We start from the raw sequence: 20918 nt of genomic DNA, 5'->3' as shown, positions 1-20918 counted from the left end.
AGTGGGGACAACTGGGACACAAGTCACCACCTTTGACCTCTCTGAGCTCTCACTGGATGTCACCCAAGCTTACAACTAGTCTTCAGTCATTTTAAGCTTTGCAAGCCTTATGTAGAGAGTACACCATAATAGTTTCTGTTTTATAGTGAAACCAGAAGGTTTATACTATGCAGGGAGACTACTAGATAACTGGATAATCCAGACTACTGAACACTGAGGACAACCTTTGACATAATCTACATGAGCTGGTAATCATTGACTACATATACATCCTATAATGCTTTAAATGAGTATAGGATGGATTGGTAGCATTACTGTGGCACTGAATATCTCAGTGGTGTTACATAGAGACAATATGGAAGTGTGGTATTCTGGGACTCTATTAGGAATTCTGGTATTGAGGGATATTAATTGGTTTTTTACAAAAGGTACGTTTGTACATTTGTGTTTGTGATTTTAGTCTTTTCACAGATATACAAGTTAGTTCTGTAGGCCCATCTATGGTCAGATTTATAAAATGTCATAAACAATGCTCCAGTGCAAAGAAAATGTCAGGCCCCCTCCTTGGGGGACCTTGGTCATTTTTCGTCACCCCTTGGGCCCGCGGTCATTTTTATGGTTTCCTTTGGTCGACCGTTGCGGGCCCCTTCTCACCCCTGGCCCTAAGGTGGCTGCCCACCCTGCCCTCCCTCTAGTTACGTCAAAAGTTATAAATGGTTAACATGATGGTACTATTTGAGGCTTAATACTGACACTAAGAGTGATCTACAGGTGCTATTGGTAAACATAAATATTTAGCCTATATGCATCTTTGGGACCTCTCTTGGTTGAAGTGTGTGTGGGTAGCCTACTCAAGTTATGGCCACCTTGGCTCCTGGTAAATTCAGTCATGGATATAAAACTATTAAACCCTTTCTAGAACATGGCAGGAAGACAATTGGCCTAAATAATTTTTACACAAATTGTAACATTGATTACATTCGTCAAGCTCAAACTTCAACTCTTTCAGAAGTTATTGTAAGACAAAAAGTGATCAAACAAATATTTTTTCTTTAATATATGGGAAACATAGGTTTATTAATAACCTCAAACCAGCATTTAAAGATTAAGTGTATAATTCCTTCACCACTAGCACCACCAAATGAAATTGCAAAAATAATCCATGTTTTTAAACAGATTTATAAGCCCCCTCAGCTGTTGGTTGAACAAACAGATAGTCCCACCTCCAAATCACACCATTGGTTTAGTCAGTGTTGTTGTGTTTGCCTGGACAGGCTGTCAAACCAACAGCAATATTTATAATGCCACAGAGACACAGTGTTTACAGTTTTCAAGAAAATTAACCTATGGTTCACGAGTTGTCTCTGCATATTAAGTTGGGATAGGATCAAGTATTTTAACAGTGAAAATGTTACACACTTTAGCTTTAATGTGTACATTTTGTCTATTTAATTTTGATGGCTTTTTATGGTTTATTATTAAAAATATATTTTGATCAAAGACTTGCAAAAATCACAAACCTCATGGAAAATTAATAGAGAATAAAACTCAAATGCTCACATAAGGAAAATGACAATTTTGGAAACATTTAAGGAATTGTTCACCAAAAAATGAAAATTCTCTCATAATTTACTCATGCCATACCAGAAGTGTATGCCCTTCTTTCTTCAGCTGAACACAATCGAAGATTTTTAGAAATATTTCTCAGCTCTTTAGGTCCACACAATGTAAGTAAATGGGTGCCAAAAGTTTGACGCTCCACAATCCACATAATGACAAAATATAAAGTACTCCAGATGATGCTGGTGGTTGAATCTTCAGAAGTGATATGATAGGTGTGGTTGAGAAAAAGATCAATACTGAAGTCCTTTTTTTATTATAGATTCTCTTCCTTGCTCAGTCAATTTCCACTTTAAATTCTTCTTCTGTTTTTGGTGACACATCCTTCATGCATACCACTCCCTAATGGGCAGGGAGAAATTATGACAAAAATAACTTAAATATTGAACTGTTTCTTGCCCACACCTATCATATTGTGTCTGAACACATGGATTTAACCACTGAGTCATACTGTTATGTTCCCTTTATGTGGATTTAGGAGTTTCAAAATTTTGGCACCCATTCACTTGCATTGTATGGACCTACAGAGCTGAGATATTCTTCTAAAAATCTTTGTTTGTGTTCAGCAGAAGAAAGAAAGTCATACACATCTGGGATGGCATGAGATTGAGAAAATTATGAGATAATTTTCAGTTTTGGGTGAACTATCCCTTTTAGCAGCTCCTTTCACTAACTATTTGATGACAAAAATCTGAGTATCAGTGTTTTCATCATGGTTGCATCAGCTTGCATTAGCATTAGTTTAATTAAATCAGTTCCTGTTCCTGATGCTTAGAACTGCAGTATAGTGACCACCAGCACAATCATATTGACAAATTATTTGAAAGCCCATCCTTTATTTTTTTATTTCAATATATTTGAATATATAGGTCTACTGAAGGTTATCCACGGATGCCTGAGAATTAGACATATGATTTTATGCATGGTTACAAGGCAAAAAGTTAATGGAGAAACTTTAATGCAAACACTTTTACCTGCTGTCACCTGTATGTCTCTGCTTGGCATACAGTAGCTGACATTTTAGTGGAAACCTGTATGTGTGAGAGAGTGTGAGTGAGTGTGTGAATGAGTAATGCAAACTGATTTAGACTGACCTTAGATTTAGATTTGTATTTTGCTTGATTATTATTATTTTTTTTTTTTGTCTTGTCAATCACAGGTAATTTTCCTATTTGTGAAAAGACCATATAAATCACTACATATGGTGCATTTGCTAAATATTGGTAAATGTTTGCTCTCCAACTGGAATTCAGTTAAATGTTTTATGTGAAAAATGTTTTTGTTCTGTCTGTATAAGTGACATTGCCCCATCACTGTCACCCACTAAAGCTGTGAATGTCTGTCACATCTCTGTTGGCCTGGCAAGCAGTAAAAACACACAATCCTTAAATTATGCAAACAGCTACTGCAGTCCAGCAACTGACACATGTGTCAGCATCACTTAAAACTGTAGCATGACTCAGCCAGTGAATAAATCCCTGCTTTTGCCTTTATTGCAGGCAGGGTAAAACAGTTATATAAAATGGAAATGCAGTGAGGAACGTATGGAGATTACACTGCTCACCAGACAAATCATAAACTTCCTTGTGAGTTTTCAGCCTCACAGGTAGGGATACCAATCACCAACATTTACAAAACAGCCAAATTTAAATAGTTAAGTTTATTGTTTACTGTGTAGACACATTAGATGTAAGTTTTCCAAATATAAGTGCCATCCAAATATAAATACATTTTCTAATTATTTAGCTACAATTACAAAATATGATAATAATAGATCAGATATATGGACCTTTTTTCTGTCAGCTTACCACTGTATACTCTTTTCTAACAGGAACCTAAATTGTGTCCTGTCTCTGCATCCATGTGGGTAGGTGGAGGCTTTGTCCTTGGTATTGCAGAAGTGACATACAACCCAAAAACTGGACCCCTTTGGGCCCTAATGCCAGTTTCTTTCACCCTTCTTTTTTTGGTGAGCACAAGAGAGGCACATCTGTAGGCATCGAAAGTTTCTTTTAATGAGTCATTGTGGTGATAGTGGTTGACTTTGTGTAAGATATTACTTTATTATTCATGCTTGGCATTTAGTCATACAGCTTTAAACTGTAGATTTGTAGTCCAAACAGTTTTTGCTCTCTTTTTTGTTGCTGCTGGTTTCCTTTGATTTTCTAGTTTATTCTCCAATATAGGTTATACAGTATAAATGCATAACACAGATTTTGTGATGTTTTGCTAAATATTTAGCAGTTTTGGTTTATGAGAAAATCTCTATAGGCTATGCTTTTGTTTGAAACAAATAAAATTAACAAGTAAACTTTGGCAATAATGGACTAGCAATGCTCAGTCTCTACAACCTCTTCCCCAAATTTGCCTTATTTCTTTCTTTGATATTTCTGTAGGTGGGCTTTTCTTTACTAAACCCATGATGGCTAACAAGTACAAAACCATAATGGACCCTTTCCACTTGAAGTATGGAAATTGGAGCAGTTTACTACTATTCTGATCTGAGAAATCTTGCTGATAACAAGAACATTTGTCCGCTTAGGTGAACTCACACATTAGCACACATTAGAATTTAGTACTGTAATTATTCAAATCCATATTACTATTTAATCAAACCAGTATAAAACTTTGTTGTTCCTCAGTCATAACCTTCCTGAAGAGAGCAGCTTAACCAGCATGCTAGTGTAGGTCAGTGTGTGCTAGTTTGAGCTGGTCTAGCTGGTGGACAAGTAAAGCCAATAGCCATGCTGGTTAACCAAGTATGTTGGTGTATCTTGAGAGATAGCACATCCCTCTGTTCCCTCAGAGAGCGAACGTGGCTGTGCATGTGTTTGAGTCATTGTCATTAGCATAGCAGTAATAAGATAATTTGTGTGATTGGATGGCTATTCTGAGCAAGCTGCTAAAGAGAAAGTGTAGTGGTCCACATACTGATCCCTGTGGTACCCCATTGGTGAGGTTGCAGGGGAGGAGAGTAAGCTTTTTCAGCTGACTTGATAGGACATGTTATCCATATATAGGACATTAGCCTGTGCTGGATGACCGGAGTGCTTGGATTACAGTAAAGAAATGCAGTTTCATTAAAGTAACCAGGTTTATCATCAGATTAATAGGTGTCGGATGGGTTGCTGTTGTTTAGCATTGACAGGTTGCCTTAACCAGAAATGTTCTGTCATTTACAGAATTTCAAAACATTAATGGATAATTTGAAATTGCTTTCTGTCATTTTGATAGATAGAAAATAAGGTATTTGGTCAATTGATTCACTACTTTAGAAACATTACAACAATATAGGATTCTATTAGGTATTGGAAGTTTTCATTAAATCGGCTGACCAGATTGCTAGACCATTATGTCTTTTTCAAAATAAAAAGGAAAAGTAGAGAACACAGTACTTGGTAAGTCTATGAGAGCACTTGCCAAAGAAGTTCTTGTGATATCAATGTCACAATAAAAATACCAAGCATTTAAACACTTTCCAGACAGATAGAAATAGAGCATGACAAAAAATGTACAACCCAGTCCATCAAAGTAACGGATGATGATTATTTGTAGCATAACCTCTGGTAGTAATGGTAGTAACTGATGATTTAAGGCACAAGATTTCCTGTAAACAACATCAGCACCCCAGAGACAATGCACAATGCAGATGCATAGCACATGTGCGTTCACGTAAGCATGCGTTAGCATGTTTAACTATGTGATGTATCATTCCAGGTTGGATTATGAGTGTAATCCTGAACATTTCATACAAGATGGCGCCGCAGATGGCTGCTTCGGTGTGGAGCTCTCCAGAGTTTTTGTTACTTTTGTTTGTTTGTCATGTTTTTTGTCACATTTTCCCAATCAGTTTCATCAGGGATGAACTGCTGAATATTTGGCAGAGCATACCTGATAATTTTTGTTAAATATTCTGTGAGATTTTAATAAAGCTAACCTCACCTGTGAACTGCCAAAATACAAACATCACATCACATGCCCCACCAGAGACAGAAATATACTGGACCACCGCTACATGACTGTAAAGGATGCATATCGCTCTATCCCACATGCAGCTTTAGGACTCTCTGATCACTGTCTCTTTCATCTTCTCCCGACCTTCAAGCAGAAACTAAAAGCAGCTAAGCCTGTAGTAAGGACTGTAAAGAGATGGACTAATGAAGCAGAGCTGGAACTACAAGCCTGCTTTGCACTGATTGGAGTGTTTTTGAAGCTACAGCCACAGACCTGGATGAGCTCACAGATGCTGTGCATCATATATCAGTTTCTGTGAGGATATATGCATCCCTACTAGGACATTTTTATCATTCAATAATGATAAACCATGGTTTACAGGAAAGCTCAGACAGCTTCGTCATGTCAAAGAGGATGCTTACAGAAGTTACAGTTTTCAGCCAACGATACTGCGTCTGTGTGGAAAGGCCTGAAAAGCATCACCAAGTACAAGACACCTCCCCCTTGCTCTGTAGAGTGTCAACTAATGGCTAATCAACTGAATGTGTTTTACTGCAGGTTTGAAAAGCCCAGTTTACAACCCTCCCCTGCTCTGATCTTCAACCCCTTGCTACTCAATTTGCACTTATGATCTGTGAGGAGGATGTGTGTCGGGTCTTTCAGAAACAAAAGTCTAGGAAAGCTTCAGGACCAAACAGTGTTTCACCTGCCTGTCTGAAAGTCTGCACTGACCAACTGGCCCCCATCTTCACACAGATCTTCTATAGATCACTGGAGCAGTGTGAAGTTTCCTGCTGCTTCAAACGCTCCACCATCATTACGGTCCCCAAAAACCCCAAAATCACAGGTCTTAATGACTACAGACCATTTGCTCTCACATCTGTGGTCATGAAGTCATTTGAGAGACTGATTTTGGCCTATCGGGAGGACATCACTGGACCCTAACAGAGCAAACAGATCTGTGGATGATGCTGTCAATATGGGACTGCATTATATCCTGCAACAACTCGACAGACCTGGGACTTATGCAAGGATCCTATTTGTGGCCCTCATTTCAGCCTTCAATACCATCATATTTGATCTTCTCTCAACCAAACTGACCCAGCTCTCCGTGCCCACCCCATTCTGTCGATGGATCACCATCTTTCCGACAGATAGGCAGCAGCTAGTGAGACTGGGTAAACTCACATCTGGGACCCTCACTGTTAGCACTGGTGCTCCTCAGGGATGCGTTCTCTCTCCACTGCTTGTCTCCCTGTACACAAATGACTGCACTGCAAAGGACCCCACTGTCAAGCTCCTGAAGTTTGCAGATGACACCATGGTCATCGGCCTCATACGTGACGGTGACGAGTCTGCATACAGACAGGAGGCTGATCAGCTGGATGTCTGGTGTGGTCACAACCACCTTGAGCTGAACACGCTTGAAACAGTGGAGATGTTAGTGGACTTCAGGAGAAATCCTTTGAGATTATTTGCATTGGCCGATAACCCTGCCTGCTAAATAGACTTTTTGACCCCTTTTGTCAGTTCAAAAATCTTCCAACAACCTTGCCAGTGGATACAAAACATTATGTGTACATCTCATTTGCCCATATTACACTATATTCTGAATATATCAATATGATATTGACCATGTTGGATTGCAAAGTGGCAATCCTCAAACAGTGTTGAGATGAGGAGGAGGGTGTGGCCGGGCTGTGAGGATGCACGCCCGGCGCTGAATTGTCCTAATCAGCCGGGAGGAGAATAAAGACAAGCCGGAGGCGCCAGTTCGAGAGAGAGAGAGAGAGACAGAGAGAGACACGCGGCCGCTGTGTGTATGAGCATGTCTGTGTGTTTTATGTTAGGTTTCAGTTTCTTTATGTCATTAAAGTTATGTTGACTGTTCTGCCATTTCCCACGTCCTCCTTGCCCATCATAAGAACCCTGTTACAAGTGTTTTCATTGATCCTCAGTAAAGAATTTTATTCTGGATTGAATTGCCTAAAACACAAAATAAACTGAAGATGTACTTCCACCACCAATGTTCTGCTGAACTCTAACTGTTGAATATTACATGATAAAAGACACTGGGAGGTCTGGCTTACATCCATTCTATGAGAGGATCCTGTGTTCTGCATCATACACTCAGGCTCAGGTCACTGGTCTCATTTCCTCTGCACTTTGTCTGGTGCTTGCAATTCCTTCTGTATTGGTTGGTGCTGTGGCAGCCTCTACAGGTACGACATTCATATACTCAGTTGTATATGACATACCGTCAATAGTTTACTGAGTTATCAACCCTTGTCTTTCGATATTACACAAAGCATAGCCTTTAGCTAAATCTACCCGTATTAAACAGAATAGTCTTGTATGTCAGACAAAATGCCACACTTTCAAACAAATGTCTTTCCACAATATCTCTTTATGAGAATCAAGGCTTCTACTGAGAGTTCACATGTATTGTGTTGGTGTTTATATCTAGATTTTCTAGATTGGAACCTGACACGTTAAGTTCTCCCCTCTCCGTTTGAGCGTGGAGAGGCTGGAGCAGTGTTTCCCATCACTCTACAGTACCTTTCTTCCCCCTACATCTCTGTCATCGGGATTGGAGCAGTGGCCACTTCTGTCTTCATCTCTATGGACTTTGCTATAACATCTTCTGCTTCCCACTTTCCAACAGCATCTACAAGAACATCATCCATAGACAGGTGAGAAGACTGCAGCGTGAGTTTAAACTGCCACTGAGTTTTAATGACATAATTGACATAATCTCATTTATTTTAGCACTAAACAATATACATAAGTAAGCATTTAATACTGCTTTTTTCTTACAGGCATCAGACAGAGAGATGAAGTGGGTGATCAAGACCACTGTGGTGGTGGTTGGTTTGATAGGAACAGCTTTGACCTGCCTGGACAGTAGCATTCTTGTCTTCTGGATGGTGGCTGTTGACCTGTCCTACACCTTGATCTTCTCCCAGATTTTATGTGTTCTCTTCTTAAAAAGCTCAAACAGCTATGGTGCCATAGCCTGGATTATCCTAGCAACGCTGCTCCGCTGCCTTAGCAATGAGTCTGACTTCTAAACAAAGTGTTGTCAGGCTGTTTCTCAAGTTTTGCTTGAAAAGTTTTCAGTTTTTATGAACATCATTTACACCAGAGCCTAAAACATGACCTATCCAAAACAATATATCTGACACTATAAACTTTGATCAGTACATAGTTGGCTGCAAAGGATACAGGTAGGCTATATATCAGAGTCAAGCAAGTCAGTCCACTTGGCTCATCTTTGAAACGCTCCCATGCAGGCTGGGCTGCTATTTTCTATGTAAACAAGCAGCATAAAATTCAACTCCTATCTACTTACGAAGACCGGATGTGGAGAAAGACCAAAATCTCCAAAACAGTTGATCAAGATTACTATCAAAGGTCATCTGACAACAAAAGGCCCTTTCCCACCTACAGCCCTTTTAATGTTCCTTTAGTAACTTTCTAGATGAGAACTTTTAAGAGGAACGGGACAGCCGTGGAGACTTTTACTCTACTGCATTCCGACTCACAAAAGTAACCCTCGTAGTGACGTCATTTAGTATCGACAATTTTTCTTTTGATGTTATTTGCATGTGCGATTCAATAGCAACAACAACAGAATCAACAACACCGACGGAGGATGCCGGGATCGGAGCTACACTTGTTTGTTTAGGGGTTTTTTTAACGAAATTTGGCTGCATTGGAAAATGTAGGCAGCTGCCTAATTAGTTTAGGTTTAAACGACAGTGGTTTTTGGATAAATGGAACTCTTTGGACAGTTTAAAAAGCATCTTATTTCATCCTACCTTCATCCATCCCTTTACTGCCTCTGAAGGCAGCATTTTCCAGTTTTCGGACACAGTTGGTGTCTTCAGGTTACAGTTTAAACTGGGTGCGTGAGGCATGCGTGCGGTGCTCCGTGATGCAGCCGGAGTGAGAGATGACACGAGGTGGCGAACACGCTCTTTAACCACGCAGCACATGCTGAACTTAGCGGACAACATGTTGCACTATAAACCTATTTATCAACACAGTCTTTTACAATAAAGGTTTTTAGGACTCAGCATAAATTACTGTACTGAAATACTAAACTAGCCACAAACATGCCAGAAGTTTGCAGCTCTTTACAAGTGGTGAACCTCCAGCAAACCTTTGGCAACAATGGATAATTTGCCACAAGTTTGCCGCAAAGCTCCTTTGCATGTGAAAATTATCTGTGGTGAATCTGAGGCAAGTTTGTGGTAAATTTGCAGTGAAATCTAAATTTTTATAAGGGCTTACTCACTGAATTTGATGCAAGTTGACCACGCAGTAACAGGCTCGTAATACTTCCCAGAAATCACTTTATTTTCCGTATTGTCACGCACTACAGTTGCAATGAAAACTCAAAGCATGTCTTCAGATGATGTCACACAAACACACAAAATGGGTGATTCTCTTTGGATACTGTGTTGATTTTATGTTATTTCTGTTAAGAGAATTGTAAAATTAGTGCAATCCTCTGAGTAGCAGGCTAGCAGCTAGTTTGTTCACTAATGGCGGCTGTGGACTACTCTCCTTTCTCACTGCTTTTTGCGTCATAGGTTTTTGACAAGTCACAGGCTGCAGCACCTCACACAGTCTGCCACAGTCCCTATATGCCCCAAAAGTATCTACGCCAGAGTAGGAGCTAAAAATATACCCTAAAATGGCTTCAAGGAACTATTGTTCCTCAGGTGCGAAAGCGACGAAAAGCACTATTCCCTGGGAAAAGTACCTAAAACAGGCTTTAGCGCAAGTGGGAAAGGACTTAATGGTTGTCCTTCTTTAGCTCAAATCATTCTAAAAAAAAAAAAAACTCTTTTTTTTTCAGGCTGGTCCAGCTAATGTGCATACGTGTCCTCAAGCTGACTGAGAGGTGATGTCTGTATCTAAACGGTGATTGTCTCTTTTATTCAGGTAAAAGGCGAGACTTCCTAGTCTACATCCGTTGGCCGTTCCAGTTTCTCCTATTCATTTTATTAGCAGTGGTCTGCCTCCACTAAACTGTCTCTGGTTTATATTTCGATCTTGAGAGTTTGCGGATTAGTTTATGCTTACTAGGTACAGCTACAGATGTCATTGGACAAAAACTGTCATCATAAGACTCTTCGCACTATGCTGAACCCTGAGATAGGTAATGTTTCACACCAGTTATTTTAATGGGTTCTAAAGCTCTCTTGGGAGGAGTGTTAGCATCACCATTTGCAGTTCCAAAGCTTGAAACAATACGGTAGTAGAATGTTATCAAAAGATAACTAATAAAAATGCCTCATTCAATATGAATGTGCTTTGGGATAGTCGCAGAAACTTGAACTGTTTGGTTTGTGTCTAACGGGAAATTAGTTTTAAACAATTAATGCAAATTTGCTAAATGAACAACACATTAAGAACAGATGGACAAGAATCTAGCTTTTGATACTCATCACATGCTCATTTGTTCAATGGTAACCTCAGTAAATAATCTATAAAAAGGTTAATCCAAAATTTAGAAAATGTACGTTGCAAAATCTCAAAATCAGACTACCCAGGATAATATTAAAGGGATAGTTCACCCAAAAATTTAAATTCTCTCATTTACTCACCCTCATGCCATCCCAGATGTGTATGATTTTCTTCTGAACACAAATTAGGATTTTTAGAAGATCATCTCCACTCCGTTGGTCCCAACAATGCAAGTGAATGGTGGCCAGAACTCAGCATGAAAGTAATCCATACAAATCCAGAAGTAATATGATAGGTATGAGAAACCAAACAAATCAATATGAGTGCTTTTTTGCAATAAATTTCCACCTTAGACCATCCCCAAGTAGTTGGTGGATAAAAATGAGTGACTGCCACACCAGAACTAGATAATATATACATTTAAAAAATAAATAGGGTTTTCACCCACACCTATAATCATACCACTTTCAGAAAGACATGAATTTAACCACTAGAGCCATAAGGATTACTTTTATGCTGCCTTTATGGACCTTCAAAAATCTGGTCACTATTCACTTGCATTGGATGACATATAGAGCTGAAAAACCCTTAAAAAAAAAAAAAAAAAAACCACCTTTGCATTTTGCAAAGTCAGTCATACACATCTGGAATGGCATGAGAGTGAGTAAATAAGAAGTTTCAATTTGGGGTGAACAATTCCTTAAACTCTTTGGTTAATATTTAAAAAAAAAAAAAAAGAAAGCATGAGAGGGCAGAAGGGGGAAAGCTGATGATCCACAGGGAGTAAATGCTTTGGGATTACATTTACAGTGCTATTGGAAGTCTTTCCTGGCAAAAGAGGAGACTTTACCCAGTACAACTAGTCATTATAAATAAAGCAAAACACCAAGACCGACCTTCAAGAAAACGAATGCAACCACACACATAAGGGGATTCATTTGCAAGGTTTATTTCACCAAGTTCAAAATGAGGGCAGATAATTTCACCTTTGATCAGATGGTGAATGTACATAGAACATTCTAAGAGTTAGACATGAGCCTCTGTGCAACTAAATCAATGAAAAGTAGATGGTCTCTGCACTGACACACAATTGTGACTGCCATGAAAAGACAGCATCAGCTTCCACAAGGCCATGTGGTCATTATCAAATAAAAACACTGAGGGCCAGTAATATGCCACTCCATTCCTCGGCCATAGTATCTTGGTGGTTGGCAGAAACAGTCTTTCACCTAAAGTGAAGCAACTTGAAGCTCACTGCAACCTCATCTTGCCCTTGGTGAAGATCAGACGGTGAGTTCATGCCTCACATTGCTTCTCCTGTTCAATGGCTTGAAGGAAAAAGAAAAAAAAAAAAAAAAGGAAAGTCATTCATTTGAAAACAGATCAGCTTAACTCAAGACTTAAGGTGGAGAGAAAATATAAACTGCAAAAAGTACCACTTTATGTAATACCAAAAAGGCAAAAATTAATGGTTCAGAAGGTTGCATAAAACCTCACACTCACTTTCTTTGGTTGGAAGAGTATTCTTCTCTTGCGTCTCAGTTTTCTTCAGCTTAGCTTTGTCAAACTGAGAGATCTCGCTGATATCAGGCTTGTCTGCCATTGCTTTGGTTTTCTGAAGGGGAAAAAAAAAAAAAAAAAAAAAAAAAAAAAAAAAGTGACAAGTCAAGTTAAACAGATGAAATTCAGATCACTGACTGTATTAAAGCCATATAAAAGCACCAAACAGATTAGTGCAGATATTCAAAGAACACCATAATACAATAACTACCCCCAGAAAAACCTCACTCTACAGCTATAACACACCACACAAGATGTAGGAGACACAGCAAAGGATTGCTAATTTTACACTTATATACTTGGACAACTCTAAGCAACATTTGCCCCTCTTTAGGGGGCAGACTGGGACCAATAGGCATCTGACTGCTTGGTAACTGACGCTGCATTTAATTAATACTGCAGGTGCAACTTGTTGGCCATTTGTTCTTTTAATTTTAATTGGACAGTTAATTAATTGATTGACAAGTTTATGTCTATCCATAATGGCAACCTCGTGTTGTAAAAAATGAAGAGACAGATCATCTTAAGGTCTAGTCTAGAATTAACATTTAAGCTTTGTTTTGTTGTCCATTTTCTTTATTCACAAATCACAGATATGCTTGTCAACTCCTAACTTTCCCTCTTATAAATTACAAATATATATTCAGTCATCTTGAAAGAAAAAAGAAAAATGTAAAACTGTATCAATGCACTATGATGACATGTTTTCAAATCCCACATGATGCATGTTCTCGTTTGATCTCTGTTGTGATCTAGACCACTATTATGCCTGGAATAAGGTTCTCTAAAAAAGCAGATCTCAGATCAGTAAATTATCAATGCCATCGTCCAGCACAGCAGACCTCAGATTAGTAAATCAAGCGTTGGCATATTCAAGCCAATCAGAGCTCGAGCGTGTTGTGATACAAGTGCGCGACGGAAACGCGTGTAACTGCGCGATTGAATGGCATGAGGTTTATTATTTCGTTTTTATGAACAGCACGTAGTCATCAAATCGTCTATGCCTCGGAATATTTTATCATCTATCGACTCGGAGATCATTCATTGAGGGTAAAACAATAAAAGTACCAATGCAATTCGTGCAATTCAAATGTGAACTGTTAATTTGGATGGTAGTATGTTCTTATAATAACGAACAAAAATGCATCATAATTTTTTATTCTCTCAATATGACATTCAGTCCTACCTGACTGTGTGAAATACATTTCTCTCGCATATAGCGATTGTTTTGCATTGCTGAGATGAGCGGGCGCGGTCGATTGTGTTAATATATGAGTTGTCATTGTCATGAACATCACTTGGTCAGGCCTTTACTAAATATTTTCTCTTGTTATTGGCAATCACCATCATCATCAAAAAAAAAAAAAAAAAATGACAGATTGTGAAAGCCTGTTACACTATTTGAAGATGGTCTGTTATTAAAATTATTATGGTTAACATTATTATATGGTTTTATAACTGTATGAACTATGGTATTTTGGTTGGTTGTATGATAAACCTTGGTCAATTTTAGTAAGAAACCATGTCTGCCCCTATTCTACCAATGTCTAGCAATAATGCATGGATTCCAATATGATATTGTGAGGATTTGACTTTTTTTTTTTTTTCATTTAGACCATGGTGTTTGGAATTGGGCCTGCAATACGCTTGGAGAAAAAACAAATCTAGGGGCGTCTGTTGTCTGTGTTAGATCTGCATACTAAATTGTGAGCTAGTCTGTGATGTATCTGACGACTGGCGTGTCCCTGTCCCTGTTCCCAATAGGTTTACAACCCTCAGGCCCTAGAAAATGTGCTGATCTGCTTAAATTGAAGGCTTCATCAGGGCCTTTTCATTTTTGTGTGGTTCTTCAGTAACCAGACCAATAACACAGGCTTCTTTAAAGCATGAGAAACATACCAAGATTTTTTCAAGCCTAGGTTTGGCAATCAGTAGTTATTATATACTAGCAGATTCTCATTTGAGACAGTTTGGTTCATGCTGCTTGTCATTAGACAGTTTAGACACCTCACTTCTTGCAGCTGTTGCAATATTTAATTTACAGAGGGATTGATATTATTTCTCTGAGATTAGCATTCAGTCATGAAAGGTATATAGTGTAAACAATATGTGCAAAATATGTTGCAATTATTTATGTAATGCATAAATGTAAACTAGCGTAGGATGAAAAGCAAAAGGGTTAGAGATTATATAACAACAACAGAAAAAAGCAAACATAATGGCGTTTATCTTTTAAAACACATAGATAAAAAGTGTTTTTTTTAGGTATGCATGGACATTCACAGACCTGCAGCTGAGAGCACATCATTTTGGAATCAAAATTTCAGTAATAAAGTTTGTGAAATATTTTTTTTCTTTAAAGGTTCATTTTTAATGAATTCATATACATACCATCGCTCATGCAATGCAGCAGGGTTTTCAAACTGGGGTCCGGGGACACCCAGGGGGCGCAAGGTGGTGCTAGGTGGGCCACAATATACTTTCAGAGAAAAAAATGGCAAATACGTTGATATTATTTCCATTTCATTCTTAAATCACCATTAATCATGATTATCTCTATTATATTGACAGCCATAAGAAAAAAATAAAAACTGAGATAAAAAAAATAAATTGCCATAGAATTTCATATATTATGAGAACAAAAATCTTTTTTGTAATAAATAAGGTTTGCAATTCACTATTCTCTGTAAAGCTGCTTTGAAAAAATAGCACTTTTCACAATAAATATAAGTATATAAAATAAAATATTGTGATTATTATATATTTTTTCTTGCATTGAAAATGTTTCCCTTTGGAATTATACATCTAACATTACTCCAGCATAAGAAAGATACAATGTCAACTTAATTAGAAGCAAATATATTCCAGATAATTCTGGAATGCCCAATTCTCACTACTTAGTAGGTCCTCGTGGTGGCGCAGTTACTCGCCTCAATCCGGGTGGTGGAGGACAAGTCTCAGTTGCCTCCACTTCTGAAACCGTCAGTCCACTTATCTTATCACGTGGCTCATTGTGCGTGACACCGCGGAGACTCGCAGCACGTGGAGGATCATGCTACTCTCCGCGATCCACGCGCAATATACCACGCGCCCCATTGAGAGCGAGAACCCCCAATTGTGACCACAAGGAGGTTACCCCATGTGACTCTACCCTCCCTAGCAACCAGGCCAATTTGGTTGCTTAGGAGACCTGGCTGGAGTCACGCAGGATGCCCTGGATTCGAACTCGCAACTCCAGGGGTGGTAGTCAGCATCAATACTCGCTGAGCTACCCAGGCCCCCTTCCAGATAACATTTAAATAATTTCTTTTGGTCTTAGGACAATGACAGTATAAAAGCCAATTATTTAATTTTGCAAACAAGAATACTTTATAATATCATGTTTACTACTTTTCTCACACAGGGGTCCCTTGCAAGGTGATCGTCTAATTTGGGGGTCCTTGGCATCAAAAAGTTTGAAAACCACTGTGGTGTACTATTTAAATTGTGACATTTATGTAGAAAGAATGGTGGTTTGGTCAACTGTTGCTGATCATTTAAATTTTCCCTTTTCCTTATAAAGACATTTTAGTTGATGCACCATCATGATGTCACTTCTGGCCCATATCATGAATCTTTGATTGGCTGTCAACGAGTACAATGCCCTCCATCGACCATTTGAAACAGGGGTCAGCAGACCAAGATGAGGCAGAAGTCAATAGCCAACATCAAGGGTCACTGCAGAATCAGAATCATTACTTGTGTGGCTCTGTAGCAGCGTTCGCCAACATAGCCATCACATTTCCCATGCACAAGGTGTTGTTCCGCCAGCAGCTGTTTGGTTTGCGGGCTTTGGAAGCTGTGCGGCAACTCCAGAAGGACGGCTTACGTACTCTATACCGTGGCATCCTCCCTCCCCTGCTCCAGAAAAGCAGCACCATTGCAGTTATGTTCGGACTCTATGAGGACTTCTCCCGGTTGTTACGGCTACATGCTCCTCTAGCCCCCGAACTGATGACACAGAGTGTTGCAGCAATTCTGGCGGGAACAGCTGAAGCTATCTTCACTCCGTTTGAGAGAATACAAACTCTTCTCCAGGACCCGCGTCATCATGGAAACTTACAAAACACTGCGCATATTTTCCGGATGCTGCTACAGCAACATGGTATTCAAGAGCTTTACCGTGGCCTTGTCCCAATCCTACTGAGAAACGGCCCTAGCAATGCTTTATTCTTTGGCTTGCGTGGACCGCTTAAGGAGCTGCTTCCTGAGGTGGAGACTAAGGCTGGGCATTTGGTTAATGACTTCTTATGTGGAGGGATTCTGGGAGCAGGGCTTGGTGTGTTGTTTTACCCTCTAAATGTAGTAAAGTCTCACGCACAGGCGCAGATTGGTGGGGAGTTTCAGTCCAGCAGGGTGATATTGGCGACTATTTTGAAAGAGAGGGATGGGAAGGTGAACCGCCTCTTTCGGGGTGTACATTTAAACTACCAGAGATCAATTATCTCATGGGGAATTATAAATGCTACATATGAACTTTTACTGAAAATGTTCTGATTTAGATGTTTTAAAAGATGGAAATGCACACAAATGGCTTCCTTTATTGTTTAAAGGGGTTGTTTATTTTATAATTATAATTATCTCTTATTAGATCCACTTATAATGTTATAAAGTGATGTTTGGGCACAGTTTAAATGGTAATTACATTTTCCAATCTATCTCCTTTTTTTTTGTCTTTTTTTTTTTTTTTGCTGTAACTTTAACACTTCTGTATGTAAACGTCCTCTTTGCATTTGAAATGAGTAACAGCTATTTGCTCCGTTTTTGCAGTGTTAAAGGGATAGTTCACCCAAAAATGAAAATTCTCTCATCATTTACTCACCCTCATACCATCGCAGATGTGTATGACTTTCTTCAGCAGAACACAAATGAAGATTTTTAGAAGAATATTTAAGCTCTGTTGGTCCATACAATGCAAGTGAATGGTGATCAGACATTTGTAGCTCTGAAAATCACATAAAGGAAACATAAAAGTAATCCATGTGACTCCAGTGTTTAAATCCATGTCTTCAGAAGCAATATGACAGGTGTGTGTGAGAAACAAAACAATATTTAAGTACTTTGTTTTCTCTAAATCTCCACTTTAACTTTTGGATGTGAAAGTGAAACTAAACAGGCACCACGTGTGACTTTCAGATGTAAAAGTGAAAGTGGAGAATCTGGAAACCAATAAACACAGGAGTCAGTTTGGTGTTTGTGGTCTCTGTTGCTTTTGTGTGTTAAAAGAAGCACCCCATCTAAGCCAGAGTCCTTCATGCTTTTAGTACCCGCTAAAGCTATAACACATTTTTTCAGGGCCATAAGGAATGATTTGACCATGTTTGCTTCCTGCTTCTCATGCACTAAGAGCTTTGCTATATCACTAACAAAAACAATGATTTTATGAAGGTGAGACCACAGACCTTAGTTGAAAGTGACAAAGTGCCACTTTGGATGATATTGGTTGTCTCCTTAGATGCAATTCTGTGCACTTTTGTGGAATTAGCACTCATTTTTTTCATGCTGTGAAATGTGGCTTCCAGTAAGTTTTTCGGCTGCAGACAGCAATGTGAATGCTTTAGTTTTGTAAAGGGACAGTCACGTGTTTCCTGTTTCATTCATTTCCATTCATACACATGCATTCAAGTAAGTTCAAGTTCGGTGAACTCTTACAGGCAAAAAGATGTTTGACCAATAGAGGATCTAAATGTCACAGATTGACCACTTAGCTAAAATGACACTCTCATTTTAGCAGTTTCGCTTCATCTGTAGGCCTATCTACTACAAATTTAAAAGAATGTACGAGTATGAGATTAGTAAAAATATTGTAAACAATTACTGGTTTTATACTTTTTTCCGGTAGGAGTTTTTGCAGAAAACATTGTGAATAAAAGCTTTTAATGAGTGCATCACAATATTCATTAAAACAAAAATAAAGGCTTCTGTATGACAGTGTATACTTAACCACAGCCTTTATTTGTGTTAATGGTCCACTGAATGCTAGCAACGATTTCTTTCCCTCAAATCACACTTTGCAAGAAACAGACGTTGTGATAATACTGTATCACCACTGTCATTGCTTGAACAGATATTATGCACATGACAATCTTAGTTAGTTCTGTATCTTTGGTGTAATGCAACCTCTTAGACTGTTTCAGTGTGTATGTGTGATATGAGGTGTTGTTTAACTGCGTAGTTGCTGTTTTTTTTTTAATGGTCTTTCTGTGAATACAATCAGACATTTGTAAGCCATATAACTTTGCATGGATTTGTGATTTGTTATTTTAAAGAACTGTCTTGATATAATTATAGGCAAAATTATCTTAATAAAATATAGCTAAAACAACTTAATCAATGAAATGTGAAGGCCTGCTGATTATTCTGATTCAGACATTTTTTACATTTATTTTACGTGCAGTGTTTTGAGATAATGTTCGTGCTGCATTCCCATGCACTCCCAACTAGGAAACAAGACCAATGTAACAAGACATCTATTATAAATTAACTAATAGTGCATAAATGAGTGAACTTACAGTATGTTCTACAGTATTTATTATTATTATTATTATTATTATTGCAGTCATAGGTTTAAATAAGACCATTTGAAATCTCTGTGGCCTAAAGAATATAATGTAAATTGCAGATGATTGGAAATTTGTATATTTAGAAAACTGAGGTTGCTAAATATAGTTTCTTTTCTATCTTTCTTTTAATATAATCAATTCAATTATTTATTTATTTATTTATTTATTTTGATGGAGAGCGCGCTAAAGCACGTTCTCCAACAGGGTGCGATGATAGCATGTCTGAAGCAGCCCATGCACAATGGCTTTGAAGGCAAGTTATTTCTCAAATCAGTGCTATATATTTATCACACAGCTAGCATCTTTGCAGCTGTACTGCCATTACTGCTTATTATTGATATTCAACACTGTCAGGAGAATAAATACATTTTTCTTTTGTTTTTACATAAAAATGTAACGTAATGCATTTAAATTATTTTTTCATCAGTATTTAATTGTAGTCTCAAGACAAAGTCACTGTAATGTTATCTTCCTTACACATAAACTACACTCATTTCATCACAGTATCTAATACATATCAATGAGATTTTCATATTAAACAAAACCATCAGCATATTAACACTGTGGGGCTGAAAATACCCACACGCCTTTGTGTTTGATGATCCTACATTGTTTGAAGTGCACAGTTCTCTCATGTACTCTGGTCTGCAGAGCTGCTCTGTAAAGATGAATGGACAGCTTCATCACTCTTTGATAGCATTAGCTATTAGCCCAGGCTTTGATTAGTACAATGACATTAGCCTCCTACATCCACATTGTTACAGATACGGGTGCATTTTCTCCACCAGAGAAAAGCAAGCCAACGGTACATACATTATGTGCCTTATTAAGTGCCTCAGGGTGCTTATTAATATATACATATTTGAAAGCAAGACATAAAAGTCAATAAGACAATAATTAAGCACAATGATCAAATCTATTAATACTGAACAAAAGCAATGCAGTTTAGTGTGTTCACAATGAAGAATAAAATGAATAACCAAAATTATTCATTTATGCATATTATGAATACATTTGCATTATTTGGCCCCCACAATTCAAATGCTTTCAATGCATATGTGGGACAGTGACTGTATCCTTTGCATTCATTAACATGCTCAGTGCTCAGGGAAAGATTTGGAACACCATCATGTTGTTTCTAAACAATATGACTTTCTTTCTTCCATGGAACACAAAAGATGTTAGGCAGAATGTTCAGTCTTCATTGTATGGAGAAAAGATGCAATGAAAGTGAATGGTGACTGAGGCTGTCAGTCCCTATAACATCTAATTTTGTGTTCTACGGACGAAAGAAAATCATACAGGTCTGGAACATCATAAGGTTGAACTATCCCTTTAACTTTGTGTGTGTGAGAGATGGGCGATTCCTCCTCTTCAGCATGTTCATACCAAATGAGCCTTCAGAGGGTGCATCTATAGAGAACGAGGTAGGACAGCCAAACAACACCTCTGTAGGCCAATTGGAACGAAGGGATCTGTCTCTTTCTTCATCAATCAGTTCTTCCCGTGTGTCTGCAGCCCCTTTTTTGTGTCTCTTTTTCTCATTCTCTCTTGCTTTCTCTCCCTATTGATGGATATGCAGTGTAGTTAAAACACATGCAAATGAGACAGCTGGCATCACACAAACCATGTGACCTGTCAAGGTGGGGGTGGGTTCAAAGACACGCTGCAGCAGGGATCCCTCTACATACACATGCACATACA

At 38.4% G+C, this 20918-nt stretch overlaps 2 protein-coding genes and 1 pseudogene across 5 annotated transcripts; 2 read left to right on the top strand and 1 right to left on the bottom strand.

The window, feature by feature from the left end:
* The window catches only part of LOC127445547 (high affinity choline transporter 1-like), a 54180-nt pseudogene extending 45476 nt beyond the window's left edge, over positions 1 to 8704 (top strand).
* A 3078-nt stretch (positions 8705 to 11782) lies between these two features.
* On the bottom strand, positions 11783 to 18968 carry LOC127444524 (thymosin beta-b-like). Of its 3 annotated transcripts, none has more exons than XM_051703923.1 (4): positions 18054 to 18968; positions 17474 to 17596; positions 12556 to 12667; positions 11783 to 12380 (listed from the first exon to the last, which is right to left on the bottom strand). In XM_051703923.1, exons 1-4 carry the CDS (start codon positions 18246 to 18248, stop codon positions 12349 to 12351), a joined length of 462 nt encoding a protein of 153 aa, XP_051559883.1. In that variant the 5' UTR covers positions 18249 to 18968; the 3' UTR covers positions 11783 to 12348. The 3 variants fall into 3 exon arrangements, with proteins under 3 accessions (XP_051559883.1, XP_051559884.1, XP_051559882.1); XM_051703924.1 differs by lacking the exon at positions 18054 to 18968 and adding an exon at positions 15004 to 15091; XM_051703922.1 differs by lacking the exon at positions 11783 to 12380 and having other exon boundaries at positions 12406 to 12667.
* Positions 13302 to 17480, top strand: slc25a51a (solute carrier family 25 member 51a). 2 transcript variants are annotated; one of them, XM_051703921.1, is made up of 2 exons: positions 13302 to 13662; positions 16016 to 17480. In XM_051703921.1, the coding sequence occupies exon 2, from the start codon at positions 16252 to 16254 to the stop codon at positions 17146 to 17148; it is 897 nt and encodes a 298-aa protein (XP_051559881.1). In that variant the 5' UTR covers positions 13302 to 13662; positions 16016 to 16251; the 3' UTR covers positions 17149 to 17480. The 2 variants fall into 2 exon arrangements, with proteins under 2 accessions (XP_051559881.1, XP_051559880.1); XM_051703920.1 differs by having other exon boundaries at positions 13304 to 13662; positions 16175 to 17480.
* Positions 18969 to 20918: the final 1950 nt, after the last annotated feature.

Source organism: Myxocyprinus asiaticus, chromosome 8, assembly GCF_019703515.2.
Source record: "Myxocyprinus asiaticus isolate MX2 ecotype Aquarium Trade chromosome 8, UBuf_Myxa_2, whole genome shotgun sequence".
Classification (NCBI taxonomy): domain Eukaryota; kingdom Metazoa; phylum Chordata; class Actinopteri; order Cypriniformes; family Catostomidae; genus Myxocyprinus; species Myxocyprinus asiaticus.
This window is presented reverse-complemented; position numbering and strand designations above follow the sequence as displayed.

Excerpts from the sequence above, each read along its gene's own strand:
- slc25a51a (XM_051703921.1), top strand. The coding sequence starts at position 16,252 with ATGCCCTCCATCGACCATTTGAAACAGGGGTCAGCAGACCAAGATGAG.
- LOC127444524 (XM_051703922.1), bottom strand. The coding sequence starts at position 18,248 with ATGAAACAGGAAACACGTGACTGTCCCTTTACAAAACTAAAGCATTCA. Across the intron at positions 17,597-18,053 it reads CTTTGTCACTTTCAACTAAG|AGCTACAAATGTCTGATCAC; the intron begins GTCTGTGGTCTC and ends TGTGATTTTCAG. Across the intron at positions 12,668-17,473 it reads ACATCTGCGATGGTATGAGG|AAAACCAAAGCAATGGCAGA; the intron begins GTGAGTAAATGA and ends TTTCCCCTTCAG.